This window comes from Equus przewalskii, chromosome 7, assembly GCF_037783145.1.
Source record: "Equus przewalskii isolate Varuska chromosome 7, EquPr2, whole genome shotgun sequence".
NCBI classification, from domain to species: Eukaryota; Metazoa; Chordata; class Mammalia; order Perissodactyla; family Equidae; genus Equus; species Equus przewalskii.
This window is the reverse complement of record NC_091837.1, coordinates 21539093-21564301: the sequence shown is the minus strand read 5'-3', so window position 1 is coordinate 21564301 and position 25209 is coordinate 21539093. Positions and strand designations below refer to the sequence as shown.

Here is a 25209-nt window from a genome sequence, read left to right as displayed (position 1 = left end):
ATTGACCTAAGTTTCTTGAAATGTCCTCCAATTGGTCAATTTTATAATCCTAAGAAAATATAAGTGTACTCGCTTTTGGCAAAGAGCACAGTGGTTACAAACTTTAGAAATAAATAAAAGTAACAGAGAGCAGCTGCTACCACAGACTCTTATACGGCATCCAAGGTTATAAACTCTTATGGGCTACTTCTGATACCCTTGGAAAAAGTCTCTGAGAGATTAAAAGACAGATCTAAGAGGCATAACACTTCCTATCAATACTCAGTTTTAAATGCACCTTTGCATGGGTTGTATTAAACACTCCCATTCTAACAACCACAGACAACTCTCTCCCTCTACCTGAGAGCCTTGGCCAGCAAGCTATGGCCTGCGGACACTTGCAAGGAGAGCATGGTGCACCTCAGCACGTGCACTTGTGACACAAGGGAAGACGCTCTCTGAATTGTGTGCATTCAGCAGGCAAGACCATATTTAAAAAAATTTCTTTTTCACTTACATCTTTCTGGTTGGAGTGGAAAAACCTGAGTGCGAAGTTACAGGATTGGGATGCAGCAGCATACTGACCTAGGGATCCAGCGTATCGGGTCAAAAGATAACTAGGTTGGAAGGAAAGAAAAAAAACATGTTATACTTACCCACCTCTAGTACCAAATACCACACTTCAAACTACTATGGCAGAGAAACAGCTAGACATATTGAAAAAGTTCAAACACCCTGCCATAGAAATAATCTAATTCACAGAATCAGATTAAAAAAAAGAGAGCGAGAGAGCAAAGTTAATTGAGTTTTGTGGAAGTTCTATGCCATGCTTTCTTACACCCAGATGATCAATGGAACACAAGTTATAGGAGAACAAAAGGCTGTCTTCCTAAAACAGCTCTAGAGGGGATAGAGAAAATAGCCTTGATTCATCACAAAGAAGAGTCAAAATACAAATTCAAAGGATCTCTGAGGTCAACAAATAAAGTACATGTGTCAAACTCAACTGCAAGGCAGAAATAAAGGCTTCCAAACAATGTGTGTGCTAAGAAAAAGGGTTCACAGCATACAGCTGTTTGCTGTCTCTGGGGAAAACTTTCCTACCATTTCTAAATTGTACAAAGTTAAAAATTACCACAAAATGCTGGGAGACATAAAACTCTTTCTGCTTTGCAGTGGGTATAAAATAGGTGATTATTTACTCTAAAAAACTTAATACCAGGAACAACTTTACTGCTAAAATCAAAAAGCTAGAGTTCCCTGTATAAGGACCCCCACACCGGTGTAGCTGGCTGCTCATTATTCAGAGTATATACTACCAACCCAATGGTGTCATGCTGGATATGCTTAGCATCAAGGCTGGAGTACAGATCCACCACTGGTTCAAATGCCCCTAGCATACAGTAGATTCGAACAAGCAGCAATTTGAATTGAGCATTGGAAGGGCTGTGTGTTAATCCCTCTTCCAGCAAAGTCAGGGCCTGCCACACAGCAGTCTCGTCACCTAGAACCAAAATATAACAGCATTATCCACAGATCTTGACAGCAAATGGAGGTTTCTCAAAAACAAAACCCAAAACCTTACTGATAGCATCACCTTCCTCAAGTATTCCAAGAATGAGTTTAGGTGGCAGAGAACAAATTTTACATACACACCTGTAAGCAAAATAAGGAACTTCCCTGAATAGGCAGTCCCTCAGTAGTTACTTCAGTTCTTAAAATATGCATATGAAAACCATGGAAGCTTTAAGCTGCTAGGTCTTATGGAGGGAATTCACAGAATCTCACAGAATCCTCAATTCTAAGAGATGGATTTTGAAGGAGAACTGGAGTCCACCAACATTCCCAGTACAGGATTTTCTCCATAAGATCCCAGACAGATGCTGTCTCTAGACAACACTTTTCTTCCATATATAACTCTACTAACAGGATGTCAAATAATATTTGAAAAAAACTGCTCATTAACAATCAAACTAAAATGATACAATTTTTGGCCTAACAAAATTCAAAAGGATACATGCTCCAATAGTCTTAAAGATTAAGTAACTTCCCTTTTATGAATCTATCTAAAGAAAATAATATGAAATGCAGACAAAGCTTTATATACAAAAATATTCATTGTATTAATAATGGGGAGATGATTAAGTAAATTACCGTAAAACCCACACATGGAAACATCCTACAACCACTTGACATTAATGAAGAGTTTTTAACAAGGGAAAACACTTATGCAATAATATTCAATAAAACACACACACAGAATTCAAATTGTGTGTGTGAATAGTTGGTTTCAAGTCTACAAAACATGCAGAGAAAGAGAGTAGAAAACATATAAAGATGTTACAGTGCCTTTTGGAAGCTGGAAAAGTGAGATTAAAATAAACTGTTTTCTGGGCTGTCCCCTTGGCCTGGCAGCTAAGTTTGGCATGCTTTGCTTCGGCAGCCCAGGTATGGTTCTCAGGTGCAGACATATACCACTTGTCAGCGCCATGCTGTGGTGGTGACCCACATACAAAATAGAGGAAGACTGGCACAGATGTTAGTTAGCTCAAGGTGAATCTTCCTCAGCAATCAATCCGTCAAACAATCAATAAATAAACTGTTTTCCAAAATTTTACAAGCTACTTTTACAGTCAGAAAAAACAGCTAAAATAAAAGATCCACACACTGAGCTTTTAAAATTATAATCTACATGATTTTTCCAAGAGAAAAGAAACAAGATATAACCAAAAAGTGGGACTTTAAATATCATGCATAAATCCTACCCAAAGCATGCAAACTACCCATAATCTGCTCAAACTACCTTATGATTTTCATGTATTCCTTTGGAACTATAATTACTTTTACACAGTAGTAATCAGAGCATAGACCCAATTTTGTGGTCTGCTCTTTCACTTTTAAGTGTTTTCCCATGTTGCTACCTGGTCCTCACAATTGTAATTTATTTAATTCAACACTCTAAACTCTACCTAAATTCTGAAGCAACACTAGATATAAGACCCAGAGATAAGAGTCACAGGTGGTTCTTGGCCTCAAGAGTCTTAGAATTGAGTAGAAGAGAGCTGGACAATTAGAGAGAATAGATAATTTTAAGAAGTCCTAGTTATTCAAGGATAACTAGTAACAGAAAATAAAATCTTAAACATTTCTTTAAAATGGAAACAAAATTTCAAAGTAAATAGCAAAAAAAAAAGTTTAATTTACACTTCTTCCTGAACTATTAAACCAAATATTATGAAGACATTTATTATTTTATTTTGCAAAATTTAGGATATAACTACAACTCTATGCAAATTCTTCACCAAATCAAAAAAGCATCAAGGGTTGATGAGGTTTTTTCGGAGACTAAATTTTCTAACTAAATTTTGTAATACAAAAAAACGATAGAAGATAAATAAGTTCTGGGGATGTAATGTACAGCATGGTGATTATAGTTAACAATACTGTATTGTATATTTGAAAGTTGTTAAGAGTAGACTTAGTTCTCATCACAAGGAAAAAAATTCTAACTATTTGAGGTGAAGGATGTTAACTAAACTTATTGTGGAAATCATTTCACAATATACACATGTATCAAATCATTAGGTTATTTACCTTAAACTAGTATAATGTATTATGTCAATCATATCTCAGTAAAACTGAAGGGAAATAAATGACATCCTTCACTCCCCATTTTACTTTTGCAGCATAATCATAAAGAAATGCCTTTTTGCAGAAGGATTTGAGAGCATCATCAATTTCTTAAAGCACTCTTCTTAATCCTTTCACATTCGAATCAGTCTCTTTCAACATCCTCACCAATTTTGTACAGATTTCTAACTTTTGCCAGACACACCTTGAACAGTGTCCATGCCTATGATTGGAGCACTTCAACATCACTTTCACTGACTTCAAGAAATCTTACATCTTAACTATAATTAAGGAAATCTGCAATTTCCTATGTATTTGCACTGTATGATTTTGAACAACTTCTTTATCTATTGTTATGAGGCTAAATGAGCTAATTCGTGTAAAGCACTTTTGGGTGCCTGATGATCAACAAATGTTAGTTGTTACTATCATTACATTGTCAGATATCTCGCTCAAAAAACAAGAGACCAGCAAACCATCGTCACCATGGGCAAGAATGGATTCTAGTGATAGGTGGGAAAGGGTATTTGTGTAGGGACCAAGTTACCAAGTAGTGAGTTAGTTAATGGTTTTTACATTAAGATGACTTTTACAGTCCTATGCAACCTCATAAATCTGGGGCTCAAGAGAGCAAATACTCTGAGAAAAAGGATTTCACCCCTATCTGTTACAATACAGTGTAACAAGTACTATCACATGGGTATACACAATGTCCTACAAAAGTTAGGAAGGGACATAAAATCTGCAATGAGGGAGGGGTGAAATCAAGACAGGTTTGTCAGAGACACTGATTGAATAAAAGTCTGATGGAGGAGGTAAGAAAGTTATTTCAAAGATAGGCAACATGATGTTCAACGATAGTAGCAAAAAAAAAAAAAAAGTAGATTCAGGGCTATGAGTACGTAAGAATCTGGAGATGTAGTGAGAAGCTGGATTAGAAAGAGCACTGTAAACTATCCTAAAAAGGTTGACCTTTACCCTCAGGAAAATAGGGCACCTCTAAAGGATTTTAAGCATGAGGATGATAGTTTCAAAACTGAACGCTCCGTAAAATGATCTGTGAGGGTAGAGGTTGTGTCTATCTTGCACACCACTGTCTCCCCAGCCCTTTGTTTCTTCTGTAGTTCATTTTTATGAATAATATGCAATAAGTACCTAAAGTTATTTTTTCCCAAAAACTGCTAATCAGAGAAAATGTGAGCGGGTGAGCCCTAAAGAAAAGGCAATCTCAATACCATTTGCTGAATCATCCTTCTCTTGTTCAATGACTCACAAGGCTTTCTTTACCATGTATTATATTTTTGTCTTAAAAGAGCTAATCAGAACTATATTCCAAATAGAGTGCATTTTTCTGTATATAAATTTTTTAAGTGAGTATAAAGAGCTCTTCTGCTCCATGGTCCTACACATCTATCTCTCAATCAGTTTCTCCGTATTTAATTCCTATAACTTTGTAATAGGTGTTTACAGTCATTACTCACTATTAAGAAACATTTAAAAGCAGAACAGATATCCACTTATTTAAGATTATCCTGATTACAGGGAGAGGGCTACTTGGAGCCTTGTTCTTCCAGAAGCACCCTGGAGAAGCACAAGGAAGAAAAACCTAAAAGCATAGATCAAATTCTTGGGTTATGTGATTCGTCTAAGGATCTATAACCAATAAAAACAAAGAGTAAAGTTAAATGGAAGTCACTGCTCCTTACCTGTTTCTCTCCATATATCAATGAGCACATGGACAGCAAGGAGACAGTAATAGTCTGAAAATTGCAATTCGGTTTTCAAACAGGATTTCCCTATAGGGAAAAAAATCATATCTATATTTTAACATTTATTCAACTGTTACTGCCCCAAAGGAGTTTTTTAAAGCAGGAAAGTGACAGGAGGGAGAAGAGAAAAGAGGAAAAGAAAATGAGAAGAATGGGGTAAACACCAGAAGAAAAATATAAGCCATGAATCAAAGGATTCAAAAGAAAGTGAGACCACACTCTGCTGGAGCAGAAGGAGGGGTTCCAGAACAGAGGTGACATCTGAAATGGTCCCAAAGGGAGAGCAGCAAGATTTGGAAGAAGGTTTTAGGTGAAGAAAAGAAGTCAAGGACCATGTATAACTAAAGCAATACTATGCTCATTACTTCACCTAATATTTTAGAATAAAGTTAAGACAAATATTGATATCATCTAGTCAGACAATTTATATTTTATCACATATATCTAGCAATCTGAAGATCATCTACTTCTAAACTAAATATTTAGTTTACAATGTACCACATTCCTTTTGTGCACTTACATAGACTATATATTAAGAATATTATGGCCTATAAGCAGAAAATGTAACCATTATCACAAATTCTCTGCAATTCACATGCGCCCCAATATGATAAAGAGTCAGCTCCCAGATCAGCAAGAATATGGACAACTGGAAGCCAATTATAATTATTGAAAACTCTAAGCTTAAGAAAGGCTTTGCATTTTATTACCTGGCACCTTTTATTATTTGTCCCACTTGACAAAATATTCTCTTTGCTGAACTCATTAAAACAGCATGCTATGAGTAATAAAAAAGTGACTTCTGAGCCCTAGCAGATCAGGGAACTACTGCACATTTTGAAAGGTTGCTCACCAAATTCCAGTCCATGCTGGTACCTTAACATCAGTTCTCTAACCACACTCAGTTTCTGATTTTTATCCATAGTGTGGTACAAGCCAAGCAACCTTGTCAGCTGCACCACACATAAATGCTGCTGCAGAGCTCTGATGTCAGCAGGCAGTGCCAGCTTATCTTCTGTCGGTGTCGACAAAGGAACAACTCCAAGCAACTGATTAATAAACTGCAAAGTGAGAAAAAAGGAGTAATGGTCTCAAAACAGAACTAGTCTTTAGTAGGCCACAACAAATATTGAAATGGTCTAGAAAAAGACATCAAGAAAAAATGCAAATTAAAACCCCTTTAGTATACCGTTTTCTATTGGCTAAAATTGCTAAAACAAAAAAATATCTAACAGCACACAATGCTGGTGAAACTCCAGTGAAACTGGCACACTCATTCATTGCTGGCCAAAAGTATTTTGTCAATACCATGTATTATACACACTAAAAGACTAAGAATTGTGAAAATGTTTCATAAATTATAACCCCTCAACATAATTTATAATGTAGCAATGAAAAAGTTTAATCAGGAAGACTGTAGAAAAGAGCAGATTACAAACCAACCCAACTAACCTACAATTATACTGATATACAAATAAATTCTTTAAGGAAACATTACACATTGAAAGGAATGGTTATGTCACGTCAGTGGCCTTAAACTGCTTTTTCAATTAAAGTTTTCATTTTGAGATAATCGTGGATTCACATGCAATTCTAAGAAATAACACAGAGATCCCATGTACCCTTTACCCAGTTTCTCCTAACGATAATATCTTGCATTAAAATGTTTTTAGTTCTTTAAATTTGGCAAGAATTCAAAAAAACCCCAGTTCCAGTCCCACATTTATTCAAAACAGGCTTATTTTCACTCATTTCCAAAATCCTAATAAAATGACAATAAACAACAAAAAAGAAATCAACCCCCAAGGATTAAGAGCATGTGAAGAGATGACAGCAAATAAAAACCATGAACAAGATTTCAAAAGAGAAAAAGTAAAAGGACAGGTGCTAAGTAATAACCAAAGTATTGTGTTGGGGCCAAGAAAGCTGAAATCTAACAGTCTGCAACGAGGAGGATACCAATAAGCAGCAAGCCTATTCCAGCAACAGGACCTTGGAAGACTCAGAAGGGCACCAGGTATCTCTGAAGGATAAAGTGCTAATGGTACTGAAACAGGAGAATTTGCTAAATTCTGTTAAGGAAGTTAGACCTCTCCCCAAGTTCACAGACAGACTTCCTAAATCCAGCAGAAGCCTGGAGTTTTCCTACCAGAAGCTGAACCAGAGACACTGTAGATTCAGGGACAGCAGGCATAGCTGGAAATGGGGATAAAGCAAAGCTTTGCTTATTCAGTGAGGAGAGCCCCAACCCACCTCCTCCTCCTCCCAACCAGACCCCAGAATGCTACCAGCCAAATGTCTAAGTGCCCAGATAGAGACGGTGGCAAACAGGCCCTGTGAAAAGTATTTCTGAGGTGAGGAGTGAGGGGAGGTTTGGGGGAGAACGGAACAGATCTATCACCTCATCTTTTAGACTACAGTAAGAGGAGTCTTGTATCTTTATGGTTTTGTCAGACTGATGGGGATGAATCGAACAGAAACATATTAACTCCAAGAAAGAAAGCTGTGCAAGAAAGGTAATCCCCATATACGAAGTGGCTCAGCTGTGAATACTTACAGCCATAAAAACAGAAATACTGAATAATGACTGAAGTATACGGGGGGCGGGGGCGGAGTATGTAAGGGGAGAAGTGGGATGTTATAAACGAAATGATCACCTTCCACAGTAGGACACCAATAGATGAAGACTATAACTGTAAAAATAAACAAACAGCTATACCAGCCTCTAATTTAGAAATATGGAGGTAAATAACAGAAGAAACAGGTAAGAGATGAAAGTGATTTGCCAGTAGAGAGCCAGAACCAGGGGTAAGGATGGCAAAAGCTGCTATTGTCTTTCAATGTAAGCCTTGTAGTATTAGCTGACTTTTTCAAATTTACACATGCAATTTTTTGATACAAATAAAAACTAAATTACAATAAAATCCCACTCATCGTGCAGTTTCACAACTGTAATGATTTTGCTTCAATTCGTCTACAATTGTATGAATTTTAATTATTGCAATCAAATCACATTGGTAACAAAGAAACTATAGCACTAGTCTTCATGTTTGTGATTAAATGCCTATATAGTTTCAACTGCCAGCTCTTTCATTCTTGTAAGCCATTTTTTATATTAGTTATGATTATTATTAATGCCTTCTTTAGTGAAAGCTAAAGAAGAATCTTCCAAACAAGTTGTCATGAAACAACACATTCATTCTTTATTCTAGTCTGTACAGTTCTACTGTTATGCAAAAAAACCCCTTTGAAAACTGGAATCACTTTATTGTTTAGCTTAAAACCCCAAGGCAAAGGAAACAAAAGATAAAAACATCACCCTGGGTGAGCCACTCCAGGACAACTGGACTCAACGGCCCACTTTTAGGGGTTAGTCCCATTTTTAAAAGATTTGGCTCCTAATTCACTAGGACAAAGTTCTCAGCTTGAACCTCACTTGGACAGTTTGCAGTCCTCTGACAAACACACAGCTGAGTGGCAGGATTTTTAGCTACTGAAGTCATCCTACATTTAAAAAGTTGTGGCAGCAAAATTACCCCTTCCCAATGAAAAACTTACAAAGGACTACAAAACTCACTGCAACAGCTTTAAATCCTTTGTCTCACAGAACAATGACTACCTTATCACTGCTAGTATTCTAGCATTTCTAGAGGGTTCCTCTCAATTGATCATCACTATATGGGGTCACAGGAGATGACCTAAGATTTTCAAACATATCAATAAAGTAGAACTGCTGCTACTAGATTCATATTAACAAACCTTTACGCATCTCAGCTGAAGGCAATGTAAGTGTTCCTCTAATGCAGCCCCATCATGCGATGCTTCGACTTATGAGACGGTAACCACTGTAAGACATGATGGACTATTCCCTGTCTTAGTGCTCAGCATTTATTATGCGCAACAAACACTTACTGAATGAATCTCTCCCATATCGTTCTAGATTCTGCTTAAATCTCTCCAGTAACATGAAACTCACATACTGTATTTTTAGAGAATTCTGACTACTAAAAAGATCTTTTTTCTCACTGAGCCAAACTCTGAATTCCCTCTAACAACTTCTTGCTGGTCCCAATTCTCATCTCTCTTCTACAAAAGAGTTTTTCATTTTTCAAATATGAAAAAGGAAGTACTCTGTCCTCACCAGACCAAAGCTCTCTCTTCCACTTGACCATTTCTCTCTCATATGCTTTCAAATCCTCCTACAACCCAGAACCCTCTTTTCTGGCTATGTTACTATTTATCCAGAAACTTCTAAAGGTTGGCCTGAGCCCTGTAAGGACAGCATCCCAAGAAGAGCTTTACTGAACCAAAGTGAACAGTGACAGTCATTGCAGAATCCAATGAGACCACTGGCTACTTACCAGTTTGAGAATGCACTGTTCCATCTGCCCTAGATGTGTAGCCTCAAGACTGCCAAAGTGTCAAGCCCTGGTGGGCTGAAGATATGGTCACCAAACAAATATTCAAGTCATCTCTACTGTGCTCCCAATGCACTTCATACACTCCACATGGGGATGACAGAAGGCTTTCTGGAAGAACAGGTGGTGGCAGCCCAGTGACAAGAAGACTTTCAATCTTCACTAATCACAGAGTTTTTACGAGTAAAGCAAAGTCATAGTCAGTATACATGCCACGATTTCTTTATATGGTGCTCTATCCTACCTTAGGCACACTGTTCTTCTAAGTGGTAGAATACTCCAATTGCCCTTTACCAAGGATACTCTGGGCTAAATGCCAAAATCCTTTAATGTGGAACACGGTATAAAGTTCCCATCAATGGGTAAGAAATCTGACCCAATACATGTTGCTATGGAGGAGAAGTCTAAAGATTAGGTTCTCCATCTCAGTGTGTAACTGATTTATATTTGTTCATTCATATCAAAAACTCCCAATACATGACAATTGACTACAATGTGGTACCCTGATTAGAACCCAGAATGAAAAAGAACATTAATAGAAAAACTGCAGAAATCCAAATAAAGTCTAGAGGTTAGTTAACAGTAATGCAGCAATGCCAGTTTCTTAGTTTTGAAAAATGTACCTCATAACTTAAGGTGTTAACATTAGGGGAAGCTGGGTGAAGGGTATAGTATAACTTTCTGTACTATCTTCATGACTTTTCTATAATCTAACATTATTCCAAAATACTAATGTTTATTTTTTTTAAATCCCTAAGACTTAGAGTTTCAGACTGCCTCAGCAAGAATAAATCATAATTAATGATTAACTGTTATAGTTTCCAGCAAATCAGAGACAAGACATTAAAAGGAGAGTCTACTGGACTTCATCAAAATTTAAAACTTTGCTCTACAAGGGATCCTGTTAAGAGAATGAAAAGACAAGGTAGAGGCTGGGAGAAAATATTTGAAACCACATATCCAACAAAGAACTTGTATCTAGTATATCTACAGAACTCTCAAGACTCAACAGTAAAAAATAAAAACAGGGGCCAGGCCCATAGCGTAGTAATTAGGTTCAGAGTGCTCTGCTTCAGCAACCCGGCTTCACAGGTTCGGATCCTGGGCACAGAAGGACACCTCTTCTCAGCCATGCTGTGGCAGGTACCCACATATAAAGTAGAAGAAGACTGGGACAGATGTTACCTCAGGACTAATATTCCTCAGCAAAAATTAAATAATTAAAAATAAATAAAAACAAATCAACTAGAAAATGAGCAAAAGACATAGACATTTCACTGAGGAGAACATAAGATGGCAAATAAGCACACGAAAAGATGTTTCACATCATTAACCATTAGGGAAATGCACATTAAAACCATAATGAAATATCACTACACACCTATCAGAATGCCTAAAATAAAAAATAGTGAGTACACTAAATGCTGAGGAGGATGCAGAGAAACTGGATCACTCACACACTGCTAACAGGAATTTAAAAGGTACAGCCACCATGGAAAAGTTTGGCCATTTCTTAAAAAACTAAAACTAAATACGTAGCTACCATAAGAATGAGCAACTGCACTACTAGGCATTTTTCTCAGAGAAATAAAGACTTATGTCCACACAAAAAACATGCACACACATGGTTCACAGCAGCCAATATTTCTAATAGCCAAAAACTGGAAACACGCAGATGTTCTTCAACAGGTTAAAGAAATCATGGTACATCCATTCCATATTCCATTTTACTCAGCAATAAAAAGGAATGAACTATTGATACACGCAACAACGCAAATGAATCTACAGGGAATTATGCTGAGTGAAAAAAGCCAATCTTGCAAGGTTACATGTAGTATGATTCCATTATATAACATTATTAAAATAACAAAATTATAGACATAGAAAACATATTAGTAGCTGCAGGTGGCAGGGGAGGAATGGGGACAGGGGGAGGTGCAGGGAGGTGGCTGTAGATAAAAAAGGGTAGCACATGGGATCCTCGTGGTGGAAGTGTTCTGTATCTTGACTGTAGCGATGCACACACGTGAATCCATGTGTACTACATACTGCACTAAATACACACACAACACACCACACACACACATAAATGAATGCATGGAAAACTGGTAAAATCTGAATAAGCTCAGTGTATTATATCAATATCAATTTCCTAATTATGATATTATACTACATTTATGCAAGATGTTACCACTGAAGCAAAACAGGTGAAGAGTATACAGAGCTCTCTGTATTATTTCTCCTACAACTGCACGTAAATCTACAATTATGTCAAAAAAAAAAACCAACATAAAAACAAAATAGGAGAATCCAATTACCCACCGGGGGCTTATTCTCATTGTGGCTTAATGTAACAAGAAATCATGCCTTAATCTGATGGCACCTGGAACACTTGGCTTGCTAGCACACTCATCTTGGTATCCTCATGTTCACCACTCTCACAAATGTTAGAAAGGAAATCCAAACACTTAACCTGGTTACAGTAAATACAGGCACCCAACAGAATTCTGAACTGTACTTACTTTTGTACACTGTGTAGCAGGCAAAAGGTCAACAAACACCTTGAGGTCTGTAAAACAACAAGGTTTATCTCCAAACTTTTTAAAATACTGGAACATTAATTCTTCTGGATCACCTGAGTTAAAAAAAAAAAATCACTAAATTATTCACGGACTGAAGAAATTTATAATTTAAGTTAAGAAGTCTGATTTGAAAAACACTTCAATTAAATTAAAACTTTGCTTGAATGAGAATGACAATGAGGAATGCAAGATGGCTTGCCCATTTAAAAATAAATACTTTTAAAAGGAATTGAATCTTACAAACTCAGTTTACCTCTTATTACACTTAGGAAATGTGAAGCTTTTCATTCAATTAGAGTTTAAATAGTGAAAAAGTTTTTATTAAAGTTTAATACTTAAGTTTATACGCAAACATTAAAAAATATGCTTCTTTCCACAACAGTTCCTGAACTACTTAACAAGTATTAAATAAATGTTAACTAAAGGAAAGCAATGTCTGTTATTAGGCACACCAACAGAAGAGAAAATAAATGGAGGCGGCACAGGCCAGTAACTCCAACGAGGTCACTCACTACGGAAAACTGAAACCTGGATATGCAGAAAGCTACCAGTTCATTTTGTTTTTCCTCAAATTAAAAGCAGAAAATAAAAATAATAAAAATAAAATGCTCTCAAATTGAACTAGATTTAAGAAGCAGAGATTTTTTAACCCAGGGTTTCCCTAAGATTTTAGGTCTTGATTCCTGTTCACATGTTCCTGGAAACAGAGGTCTACAGCTTTAAGCAGATTCTCACAGGACTCTATGATCCAAAAGACACTAATAATCACTCACTGGTCTGGTAAAACAAAACCGTTGTAGAGACTAGATAAAGGCACCAACTGATAGGATGCAGGCTGGTAAGAGACAAGAGAAAGATGCGGAGATGGAACAGCAAGTGTCAAAGAAAATCCAAATACTTTTATACGTAGCTTTGGAAACAGAGCAATTCTTTGGAATCTATTTTAACACCATTTTGTTGACAGTCACGTGAAAATTTTCATGTGCAAATCTGGAACTAACACAGACTGAAGTTATTGAGGTAGACCCAAAGAAAGAAGTCAAAATGAAATTCAAAATTGTTTGTGAATAATCTACAAAGGGAATGAGAGAAGTCCACAGTTAATTTTAGAATGAGCTACAAAGAATATTAATTAGATGATTAAAAAGGTGAGAGGTGTTCTAGAAAAGGTTTTAAATATTAGAAGTGCTCACTGTCTCAAGACAACTAGTCCCTAAAAAAAAAAAAAACCTCTTAAAGTTCATCAACGTTTAATGAGAACCAATTTTCCATAATGATGGGGGGTGCTTCTTTGGAGCTTTATTTTAAAAAAACAAAACTGAAAAACTAAGAAAGCTTATTGTTTTAAACTTAACAAAATTTGGGGTATAATTAAAACTATAAGGTAATTCTTAGTATGAGCAAAGAATTACTGCTTTTGGTGGGGGGAGTGCCATTTTTCAAACAACACTGTGAACTAGCAACACTCTGACACTCTTCACTTCTTGTGCAGTAAGCTAAAAAATAACCATTCTACAAAAACATCTAAGAGCCTCATCAAATTTCCTGAAGGCCTATCTTAATGCTTTAATATCTAAATCATTCTTTTCTCCCATCTTGTTGTTATCCTTGGAAATTTTCTCTTCAACTCTTAATTGCTCTAACTCCGCCAGATGTCCTTTCATCAGTGGTTTTGTGAGTGCTTGGAGTAGATTTTCAAGAAATCTTTCATCTACTTCATGAAATCCTGAAACTTTTACAAAACTGACTATTTTACTTTGAAATTGATTTTTGACATTATTGTTGGGTCAGCAAGAGAATGCCTTACAAAGACTCTGAAGGAGTAGGGAACGATGCTAATTTTAACTCAAGTTGAATAGAAGATTGAGGGCTAATTTTATAAGCGATCCATTCATTAGTTGTTTTCAGGGTATGAAGATGTTTGCTTCCCAAACACAACTATGTCATTGTCTGCCTCAGATAATAAATACTGCACTTGAGTATGAGGGCATCCCTGTATCTTCTCCAGGGTTCCCAAACACCATTCTAGTTTCTTACCCAGTTTGTACTCATCATTAAAACCTTGATGGCGTAAACGCCTAATCAGCTCCAGTTTAGCTAGATGTGGTCCTCGGAGATGGCGAGAACTTTTAGATTCTTCTGTTATCCGATCTTCTATAAACTTCACAGCTTCTTCTGCAGAATAATGTACTTCTCCTTCCAAAGAACTGTATATAAACACATGAAAACGTATGTTGTGCCTCTTTTGTCCATCTTAAAACTTAAAGTCAGGTCACATTGATTTCAAGAAATAAATTTAAAAATAAGAAAAAGAACTTTGATAATTATAAGACAATACAAATGGGAATAAAAGAGAGCTATAAGCATATTCTGACATAACATGGCATAAGATTACTCTTAATTGTGGTACTTGATTATTGATGAGTGACTGCTCCAACTCTATCTACACCACTTGTGAGCCACACTGTGACGGTGACCCACATACAAAATAGAGAAAGATGGGCACAGACGTTAGCTCAAGGCAAATCTTCCTGAGCACAACAACAACAACAAAAATGGATAATTTTGTGTATATAAAATATTTCCTAATAAAACATATAAGTAAATTTTATTACTTGAAAAATAAGGCTAAGAAGAATTAGATGATTTAGTCAACATTATAAAGTGAGCATCACACATCTAATTGGTATCTTAAATCCTATTTCTGTATTCACTTTTTTAAAAGATCTCATTTATGGTTATTGGAGCACTGTCTATAATAGCCAAAAAAAAAGTGTCTACCTACAGGGGACAGGTTAAATGAATTATGGCACATCTCTAAAATGGACCTCTCTTAAATCACTAAAAAGAATGAAAGAGATCTTTATGCACCATATACAGAAAGATGCCCAAGACATATTTTAAGATGGAAAATAACAAGTTGCAAACCATTATGTCTAATATGATCCCAGTCTTATGTTAAATAACAATAAATATGCTATGACATGGACAGAAATAAACCTGGAAGAAAAGACACCAAGCTGGGGCCCGGCCGTAGGCCTGAGTGCTTAAGTTGCGCACTGCGCTTTCTTGGTCGGGGGTTTCGCCGGGTTTGGATCCTGGGCGCAGACCTAGCACCACTCATCAAGCCATGTTGAGGCGGCATCCTACCTAGCAGAACTAGAAGGACCCACAACTAGAATATATACAACTATGTACTGGGGGGCTTTGGGGAAAAGAAGAAAAAAACAGAAGACTGGCAACAGATGTTAGCTTGGGGTCAATCTTCCCAAAAAAAGACACCAAACTGTTATCAAGAGTTATTTCTGGGTCAATTGTATCTCAATAAAACTGGAAAAAGAAAAAAAGTTATTTCTGGGATGATAGATGACTAGGAACTAACACTTTCTACATTATACATTTCCACACTAATTTAAGATGTTTACAATGAACATGTATTTATTTTATAATTTTAAAAATGGAAAAAAATCTTACTTTGAAAGGGATGCCTTATTGAGACAGAAAAAAATTTAATTAGGCTGACAATGAAATCCTTTTGCTACAACATATTAAAAAGTGTCGTTGTAATACAAGAAAGGAGACAACTTACTGTTCACCTTCAGCAGGAGGAGTCCAGGCCTCTTCAATCAGTCGAAAGACAGAATCGAAATAGGTCAGATAGAACTGCCAGTCATCTGAGCTAAAATCAGATTGAACGGTGCACAAAGAATTAAACCCAAGTTGTGACAAATCTGCCTTAGGAACCATGATATTCAACTTATTTTCTAAATCATACTTTAGTCTCTACTGGGAGGGCCCATCCTTCCCTCTGGGTTTCCTCTGCAGCCTAAAAGAGCAACGCTCCAGAGGCATTTTCAAAGAAAAAAACTTTTACGAGACTATTTATTCTTTCCTTCAATAAAATGACCAGGATTCGAAAACTAATTTTCTTAACAGAAAACTCCCCACATTGGCACTGCCTAAGTTGGGAGGAGGTGGGATCTTTCTCTTAGACCAATATTGAATTTGACTAATTCAAAAAATTAACGATTTTCAGCATTCATTCTGAAGACCCAATACTCAGCACCCTGGTGGCATAAGTACTGTTATATCTCTTTAATGAAAGATGAAAGCTCATCAAAAACTAAAAAATATCCAGAACACACTACTAAAAGATTTGACTTTATGCCCAGAAATCTCAAAAGACTTAGACAAGAAAAAAAATCAATAGTGACAACTGAAAGCCCCACCACAGTCTCACAGACCAAGAAGCATCTACTCACTTTTTCAGTAAGAGGCGCCGGGAAAGGGCATTGCACTCTGGCCACCTGCTCAGCTTCTTGTACATAGCCATGCATTTATTTTCCCGACTCTGAATCTCACTTGTCAACTTCTCTACAATTAAAAGTTGTAAAAGTTGGTGAGCTAGTTTCATTTGCACTCAGAAAGCAAAGTCCACACAAAAGAAGGAAAATGTCACATTTTCTTACACACTTTTAGGAAATGGGACCACTATTAATAGATACAAACTATTACCTTTTCTTTTTTTTAAGATTGGCACCTGAGCTAACATCTGTTGCCAATCTTCTTTTCTCTTCTTTTACTCCCTAAAGCCCTCCAGTACACAGCTGTATATTCTAGTTTTAGGTCCTTCTGGTTGTGCTATGTGGGACGCCACCTCAGCATGGCCTGATGAGTGGTGCCATGTCCGCGCCCAGGATCCAAACCAGCAAAATTCTGAGCCACTGAAGCACACAAACTTAACCACTCAGCCACGGGGGTAGCCAAACAAACTACTATCTTACTAAAGATTATTTTTCTGGGGAAAAAAAAGTATATTTCTAATACTAAACTTTTACAATCATTTTTTCTGTAAAATACAAGGATCCAATGTATTGAGGTGAGGATCTAGCATGTGGGATGCACTTATAAAACCCCAACAGCATCTAGGGTTTGGTATATTTAGTCCATAAACAGACGTCCCAGTCATACAGTTCTAAAACATCGAGTAAGCTTCGACTAGAATGGGATGAGCAAAGTGAGACATTATGAGGAAGACAAAAAAGAACAGAGATGAATCAAACTTTTTCCCAAAAGCTGGGAACAGAAAAACTACAACTATATTTCTGACCAAATTAGACTTGCCATATCTTTTATAATAGCTTAGCAAATTAATGATACCAACAATTACATTATGAATTTTCTATAGAGAATCTAAATTTTAACTATCGGCAGAACTACAATCTAGCTGAGTAAAAACAGAAAGCCTGACTTGTACCCATCTGCAAGGAGACTGAAGGTAGAGAGTAAGTAGGATTAAAAAAACCTCCTCCTATTTTTTATGTAATTGAAGTAGTTAACCATCAGTTAGTGTACCAGCTTTAGGACAGCACACAGTCCAGGAAGGGATATACATACTTGAATAATACCAAGTTTCTCCACTGACTGGACCTAATGAGAGATCTGAGGCTACTTTTCTGCAGTTAGTTACTCCCAATGACTATAAAGGCACAATTTAAAAACTAGGTTTCTTGAAATAATAACTGCATTTCTGGGAATTTCTCCTAAAGAAATCATCAAACATGTAAATATTTAGGAACCAAAAGCTCTCTCATAAATGTCCAAAAATAGGGGAATGGTTAAATCAATCTGTGAAGTTTATACAAATCAGTTTCCAACAAAAAGGGAAGTATTTTCACAACAATGGAAAAGATCTAACTTCTTTAATATGTAAATTACTCCTACAAATCAGTAAGATTAACCAAATTTTTAGAATTAGGAAAAGGATAAGGAAAAGCAACAAGAGAGAAGAAAATATTAATGGCTTTTAAACAAAAGAAAAAATAATTATCCCCTATCATAATTAAATTAAAAATGTAAGGTATGTTTTATCCATCAGATTGAAAAACATAAAAGGTTTGATATAACAGTACGATAATACAGGTTGGTAAGTATGCAAAGCAACAGGCCCTCTTCTTTACTGATAGTATTTACAGCTGAGGCAGAACGCACACCGTAGCCTCTTGGAGGGCATTTGGTTTGCAGGAAAGATGTTCCTTGCGAAGAGCCTAAATATCCATCAAGGACTGGTTAAGCAAACTGTCTACATGTACAGAACTACAGAACGCTGGACAGTCATTAAAGACAGTGAGGTAGTGAGGTATAAATCTAGGACACACTGTTAAGTTACAAACCCAAACAATGGGTATACGAGTACAGAGAACAGAGGTCACAAATTCAAATGGCTTCATATGACATGCAGGTAAACAAAGAATGTTTGTACCTAAAGTACAGATTTTGGCTAGAGGCATTAACATTTAAAAATCTTAAACAAGGAGAAGGTGTCAAGATGGCAGCATAGGTGGACTCTGAACTCACCACCTGTGGACACAACGAATTTACAACTACTCTTGGAACAATAACCCCTAGGAGAGAACTGAAAACTAGATAAAAAGAACTCCAACAACAAGGGACAGTGCTGACTGAGGCGGAAGAGGCAGAAATTCCTTTCTGGAGAGAAAAAAGTCACCTTTGAGCTGTGGAACCTCCCAGCCAGCCAGAAGCAATCTTAAGGAATGCAGCCTTCCATAGAGGAGTGGGGGATCTCAGCAGGGGAGCAGTACCACAATAAGCAGCATCAGGACTCAGCACAACCAAGTATCATAACACCTACCTTTACTGGCTATTAACTACAACAGGGAATAACCCCAGAAAAGCTATCAGACATAAGGGGGAAAAAAGCCTGTTCTTAAAGGATCCACGCATAAATTCACTCATTTCAGAAAGCAATCTAAAATCACCAGAAAGAAAGATGCACAGTACATTGGTGAAAAGAGACTCACCTGATAGGCTCCAGGCGCATCTCGGTGAGAGGTGAGACCTCTCCAGGGACTGAAACATTGACGGCAGCCATTACTGTGACCTGGTGCAAGCATGCTGACACAGCCACTGGCAGGCACCATGGGAGTTCTTCCCCTGACCTGTTAGCCAGAGGTCTGCCTCATTCAATAAAGCATCAATTTAATCCAGCTAAGCCAGGGCCAGCAACCTGCTCTAGGGACTTGCCCCACCCAATAGAAAGCCCTAGGGCAACTTGTGGGCCTGCACAGACAGGGTGTCTGGAACCTTTGCAGCCAGGTGGGTGAATCCACCTCAGGTGAGTGGGTCCAGCTTAGCGCAGCAGGGCATGCACAAGGTGAGGGCCTGGATTGGTGGAATTTGTGAGGCTTCTGCACTGGGGCAACTGGGTCCACTTCAGTGGGTTGGGGTGTGCACACAGGGCAGGACTGTGTTGATGGAGTGTGTGGCCCTGAGGGCAGTAGGGCGTGACAGCTATAGTACACTTGTGTTTCTCAAACAGCCACACAGGGGATCAGGCCCACCTTCCAAAACCTGAAACAACTGGGTGCTCCTACACCTGGGCCGGCTCTGCTCAGCTGCAACCCTGAGAGAGCTGACAACAGCCTTGCAGGCCTGAGGCCTACAGCAATTGTAAGCCCCTGAGCCTAGCAACCAGCCACACTGGGGGCCTACCCACTTAACAGAAAAACTGCAACAGGACTGTGCTATTGGACTTTGCAGACAACCGTGTTGAGGGCTCACCAAGCTCAATATAGTGACTGAAAGGACCATAGCAGCCACATGCAGCTGAGCATTACAACCAGCCAGCCAGGGAGACAGCCCAGCCTCCCCAGACACCTGCAGCAAGAGCAGCCCTGCCATAACAGAAGGACACACAGCCCACACAGGGGACACTCTTGGAACAGTTGGAACTGCTGACGAGAGAGAAGGACACTGCTGGGCCTCATAAGGCATCTCTTACATAAGGCCACCTCTCCAAGATCAGGAGACATAGCTGACCTACCTAATACCTAGATATATGCACGGAGAAAGAGGCAAAATGAGGAGACAAAGAAATACGTTCCAAGCAAGGGAATAAGACAAAACCTCAGAAAAAGAACTACAAGAAGTATAAATAAACAATCTACCTGACAAAGAGTTCAAACAAATAGTCATAAGGATGCTCACTGATCTTGGGAGAACAATGGATGAACACACTGAGAACGTCAACAAAGAAATGGAAAATATAAAAAAGAACCAACCAGGGGGCCAACCTGGTGGTGTGATGGTTGAGTTCATGCACTCTGCTTCAGCGGCCTGGGGTTCATGGGTTCATTTGGATCCCGGGTGCATACCTATGCACTGCTCATCAAGCTATGCTGTGGCAGGGTCCCACATGCAAATTGGAGGAGGTTTGCCAGACGTTAGCTCAGCGACAATCTTCATCAAGCAAAAAGAGGAAGATTGGCTTCAGAAGTTAGCTCAGGGCCAGTCTTGCTCATCAGAAAAAAAAGAACTAACCAGAAATGAAGAACACAATACTGGAAATGAAAAATTCACTAGAGGGACTCAATAGCAGAGTAGATGATACAGAAGAACAGATCAGAGAGCTGGACAAAAGACCAGAGGAAATCCCAAGCTGAACAGATCAAAGAAAAAAGAATTTAAAAAGAACAAGGACAGTCTAAGGGACCTCTGGGACATCAAGCACATTAATATCCATGTTACAGGTGTCCCAGAAGGAGATGAGACAGACAAAGGGGCAGAGAATCTATCAAGCCATGCTGAAGCAGCATCCCACAGGCCATAACTGGAAGGACCCACAACTAAAAACACCCAACTATGTACCGGGGGACCTGTGGGGAGAAAAAGGAAAAAATAACAAAATCTTTAAAAAAAAAAAAGAAAAAGAAAAGATAAAGAGAGGATGCTACAACCCACAAGAGAAATGCAACAAGTTACATACAAAGGAAACCCCATAAGGCTATCAGCTGACTTCTCGGCAGAAATCTTACAGGCTAGAAGGGAGTGGCATGATATATTTAAAGTGCTGAAAGGAAAAACCCTATAGCCAAGAATACTCTACCCAGCAAGGTTATTATTCAGAATGGAAGGCGAAATAAACAGTTTCCCAGACAAGCAAAAACTAAAGGAGTTTGTCACGAACACACCAGCTTTACAAGAAATGCCAAAGAGACTTGTCTGTGTGGAAGAGAGAGGACCACAAATAGGAATAATAAAATTATCAAAAACAAAAAGAAGAAAGAAAAGCAATACAATCACTGGCAAATGTAAATACACAATAAAGGTTGCAGATCAACTGCGTATGAAGCTAATATGAAAGTGAAAAGACAAAAGTACTAAAACTACCTATTTTTATGATAACAGGGTAACAGATACACACGCACAAAAAAAGGTTAGATATGATATCAAAAACATAAAATGTGGGAAAAGGGGAGTAAAAGAGTAGAGCTTTTAGCAAGAGGTCAACATAAAGAGACTATCAACTTAATATAGATTGCTATATGCATAGGTTATTATACATGAACCTCATGGTAATCACAAACCAGAAACCTATAATACACACACAAATAATTAAGAGAAAGTAACCCAAACATAATACTTAAAAAAGTCATCAAACCACAAGGGAAGAGAGCAAGAGAAGAAAGGAACAGAGATCTACCAAAACACCCAGAAAAAAAAATGACAAAATGGCAATGAGTACATTCTTATTAACAGCTACTTTAAACGTCAAGGGACTAAATGCTCCAATCAAAAGGCATAGGGTGGCCGATTGGATAAAAAAACAAGGGCCATATATATGCTGCATACAAGAGACACAGTTCAGACCTAAAGACACTCACGAACTGAAAGTGAAGGGAAGGAAAAAGATATTCCATGCAAATGGTAATAAAAAGAAAGCTAGAGTAGCAATACTTACATCAGACAAAATAGACTTTAAAACAAAAACTGTAACAAGAGACAAGAAGGCCACAACATAATGATAAAGGGAACAATGCAACAAGAGAATATAATACTTATAAATATCTATGCACCCAACATAGGAGCACCTAAATATACAATTATTCACAGACATAAAAGGAAAACTAGACAGTAACACAGTAATAGTAGAGGACTTTAACACTCCACTTACACTAATACATAGATTGTCCAAACAGAAGATCAATAAGGAAAGACTGGTCGGCCTTAAATGACACATTAGACCACTTGGACTTAGGAGATATAAACAGAACACTCCATCCAAAAACCACAGAATACACATTCTTTTCAAATGCAAATCGAACAGTCTTCAGGAGAGATCACATATTGGGCCACAAAACAGGTGTCAATAAATTTAAGACTGAAATAATACCAAGCATCTTTTCTGATAACAGTATAAAATGAGAAATCAACTACAGGAAGAAAATTGGTAAAGCCACAAATATGTGGAAATTAAACAAAACGCTACTCAACAACAACTGAGTCAACAAAGAAATCAAGGGAGAGAGGCCGGCCTGGTGGTGCAGCAGTTAAGTGCACACGTTCTGCTTTGGCAGCCCGGGGTTCGGATCCTGGGTGCAGACACGGCACCACTTGGCAAGCCATGCTATGGTAGGCATCCATATATAAAGTAAAGAAAGATGGGCAGAGATGCTGGCTCAGGGCCAGTCTGCCTCAGCAAAAAGAGGAGGAATGGAAGCAGATGTTAGCTCAGGGCCAATCGTTCTCAAAAAAAGAAAACAAAAGAAATAAAAAAAATACCTGAAGACAAATGAAAATGAAAATATGACATGCCAAAATTTATGGGATACAGCAAAAGGTGTTCTAAGAGGGAAGTTTATAGCAATACAGGCCTAGCTCAACAAACAAGAGAAATCTCAAATAAAGAACCTAACAGTGCACCTAAAAGAACTGGAAAAAGAAAAACAAACAAAGGCCAGAATCAGTAGAAGGAAGGAAATAATAAAAATTAGAGCAGAAATAAATGAAATAGAGACTAAGAAAAGAATAAGAAAAAAATCAATGAAACCAAGAGCTGATTCTTTGAAAAGATAAACAAAATCGACAAACATTTAGCTATACTCACCAAGAACAAAAGAGAGACTCAGGCTCAAATAAATAAAATCAGAAATGAAAGAGGAGAAATTACAACGGGCACCTCAGAAATACAAAAGATTACAAGAGAACACTATGAAAAGCTATATGCCAATATATTGGATAATCTAGAAGAAACGGATAAATTCTTAGAATTATACAGCCTTCCAAAATTGAATCAAGAAGAAACAGACAATTGAATAGACCAATCACAAGTAAGGAGATTGGAACAGTAATCCAAAACCTCACAAAAAATAAAAGCCCAGGACCAGATGGCTTCCCTGGTGAATTCCACCAAGCATTCAAAGGAGATTTGATATCTATCTTTCTCAAACTCTTGCCAAAAAATTCAAGAGGGGACACTTCCTAACTCATTCTATGAAGCCAACATTACCCTGATACCAAAATCAGACAAGGACAACACAAAGAAAGAAAATTACAGGCCAATACCACTGATGAACATCGACGCAAAAATCCTTAACAAAATACTAGCAAATTGAACACAGCAATACATTAAAAAGATCATACACCATGATCAAGTGGGATTTATTCCAGGGATGCAGGGATGGTTCAAGATCTGCAAATCAATCAACATCATACACCACATTAACAAAATGAAACTAGAAACCACATGATCATCTCAGTAGGTGCAGAGAAAGCATTTGACAAGACAGCATCCATTTATGATAAGAACTCTGAATAAAATGAGTATAAAAGGAAAGTGCCTCAACATAATAAAGGCCATGTATGACAAACCCACAGTTAATACCATTCTCAATGGAGAAAAACTGAAAGCTATCCCTCTAAGAACAGGAACAAGACAAGGATGCCCACTTTCACCACTCTTATTTAACACAGTATTGGAAGTCCTAGCCAGAGCAATCAGGCAACAAAAAGAAACAAAAGGGATCCAAGCTGGAAAAGAAGTGAAACTGTCACTATTTACAGACGACATTTTATATACAGAAAACCCTAAAGAATCCACTAAAAAACTTTTAAAAATAATAAATGAATACAGTAAAGTTGCAGGATACAAAATCAACAAGCAAAAATCAGTTGCATTTCTATATACTAAAACGAAGTAGCAGAAAGAGAAATTAAGAACAGAACCCCACTTACAATTGCAACAAAAAGAATAAAATACCTATGAATAAACTTAACCAAAGAGGTAAAAGAGCTGTACACTGAAAACTATAAAACATTGTTGAAAGAAATCGAAGAAGACACAAAGAAATGGAAAGATATTCCATGCTCTTGGATTGGAAGAATTAACATACTTAAAATGTCCACACTTCCTAAAGCAATCCACAGAGTCAATGCAATCCCTATCAAAGTTCCAACAACATTTTTCATGGAAATAGAACAATGAATCCTAAAATTTAGATGGAACAACAGAAGACCCCGAATAGCCAAAGGAATCCTGAGAAAAAAGAACAAAGCTGGAGGTATCACACTCCCTGATTTCAAAATAGACTACAGAGCTACAGTAACCAAAACAGCATGGTACTGGACAAAAACAGACACAAAGATCAATGGAACAGAATAGAAAGCCGAGAAATAAACCCAAACATCTATGGACAGCTAATATTCGACAAGGTAGCCAAGAACATACAATGGAGAAAGGAAAGTCTCTTCAATAAACGGTGTTGAGAAAACTGGACAGCCACATGCAAAAGAATGAAAATAGACCATTATCTTACACCATGCACAAAAATCAATTCAAAATGGATTAAAGACTTGAACACAAGATCTGAAACCATGAAACTTCTAGAAGAAAACATAGGCAGTACACTCTTCGACAACAGTGTTAGCAGCATTTTTTCAAATACCATGTCTGACTGGGCAAGGGAAACAATAGAAAAAATAAACAAATGGGACTACATCAAACTGAAAAGCTTCTGCATAGCAAAGGAAATC

At 37.5% G+C, this 25209-nt stretch overlaps 1 protein-coding gene across 2 annotated transcripts in view; it reads right to left on the bottom strand.

Annotated features, from left to right (window-relative positions):
* The window catches only part of NAA25 (N-alpha-acetyltransferase 25, NatB auxiliary subunit), a 69866-nt gene that overhangs the window by 23895 nt on the left and 20762 nt on the right, over window positions 1-25209 (bottom strand). For both annotated transcript variants that reach the window (XM_008525683.2, XM_070628867.1), the window contains 8 exons: window positions 16641-16752; window positions 15968-16057; window positions 14416-14585; window positions 12319-12431; window positions 6232-6439; window positions 5316-5405; window positions 1303-1483; window positions 497-596 (listed from right to left, as the gene is read on the bottom strand). In XM_008525683.2, coding sequence (XP_008523905.2) covers window positions 497-596; window positions 1303-1483; window positions 5316-5405; window positions 6232-6439; window positions 12319-12431; window positions 14416-14585; window positions 15968-16057; window positions 16641-16752 — 1064 coding nt within the window. The remainder of the gene's footprint in view (window positions 1-496; window positions 597-1302; window positions 1484-5315; window positions 5406-6231; window positions 6440-12318; window positions 12432-14415; window positions 14586-15967; window positions 16058-16640; window positions 16753-25209) is intronic.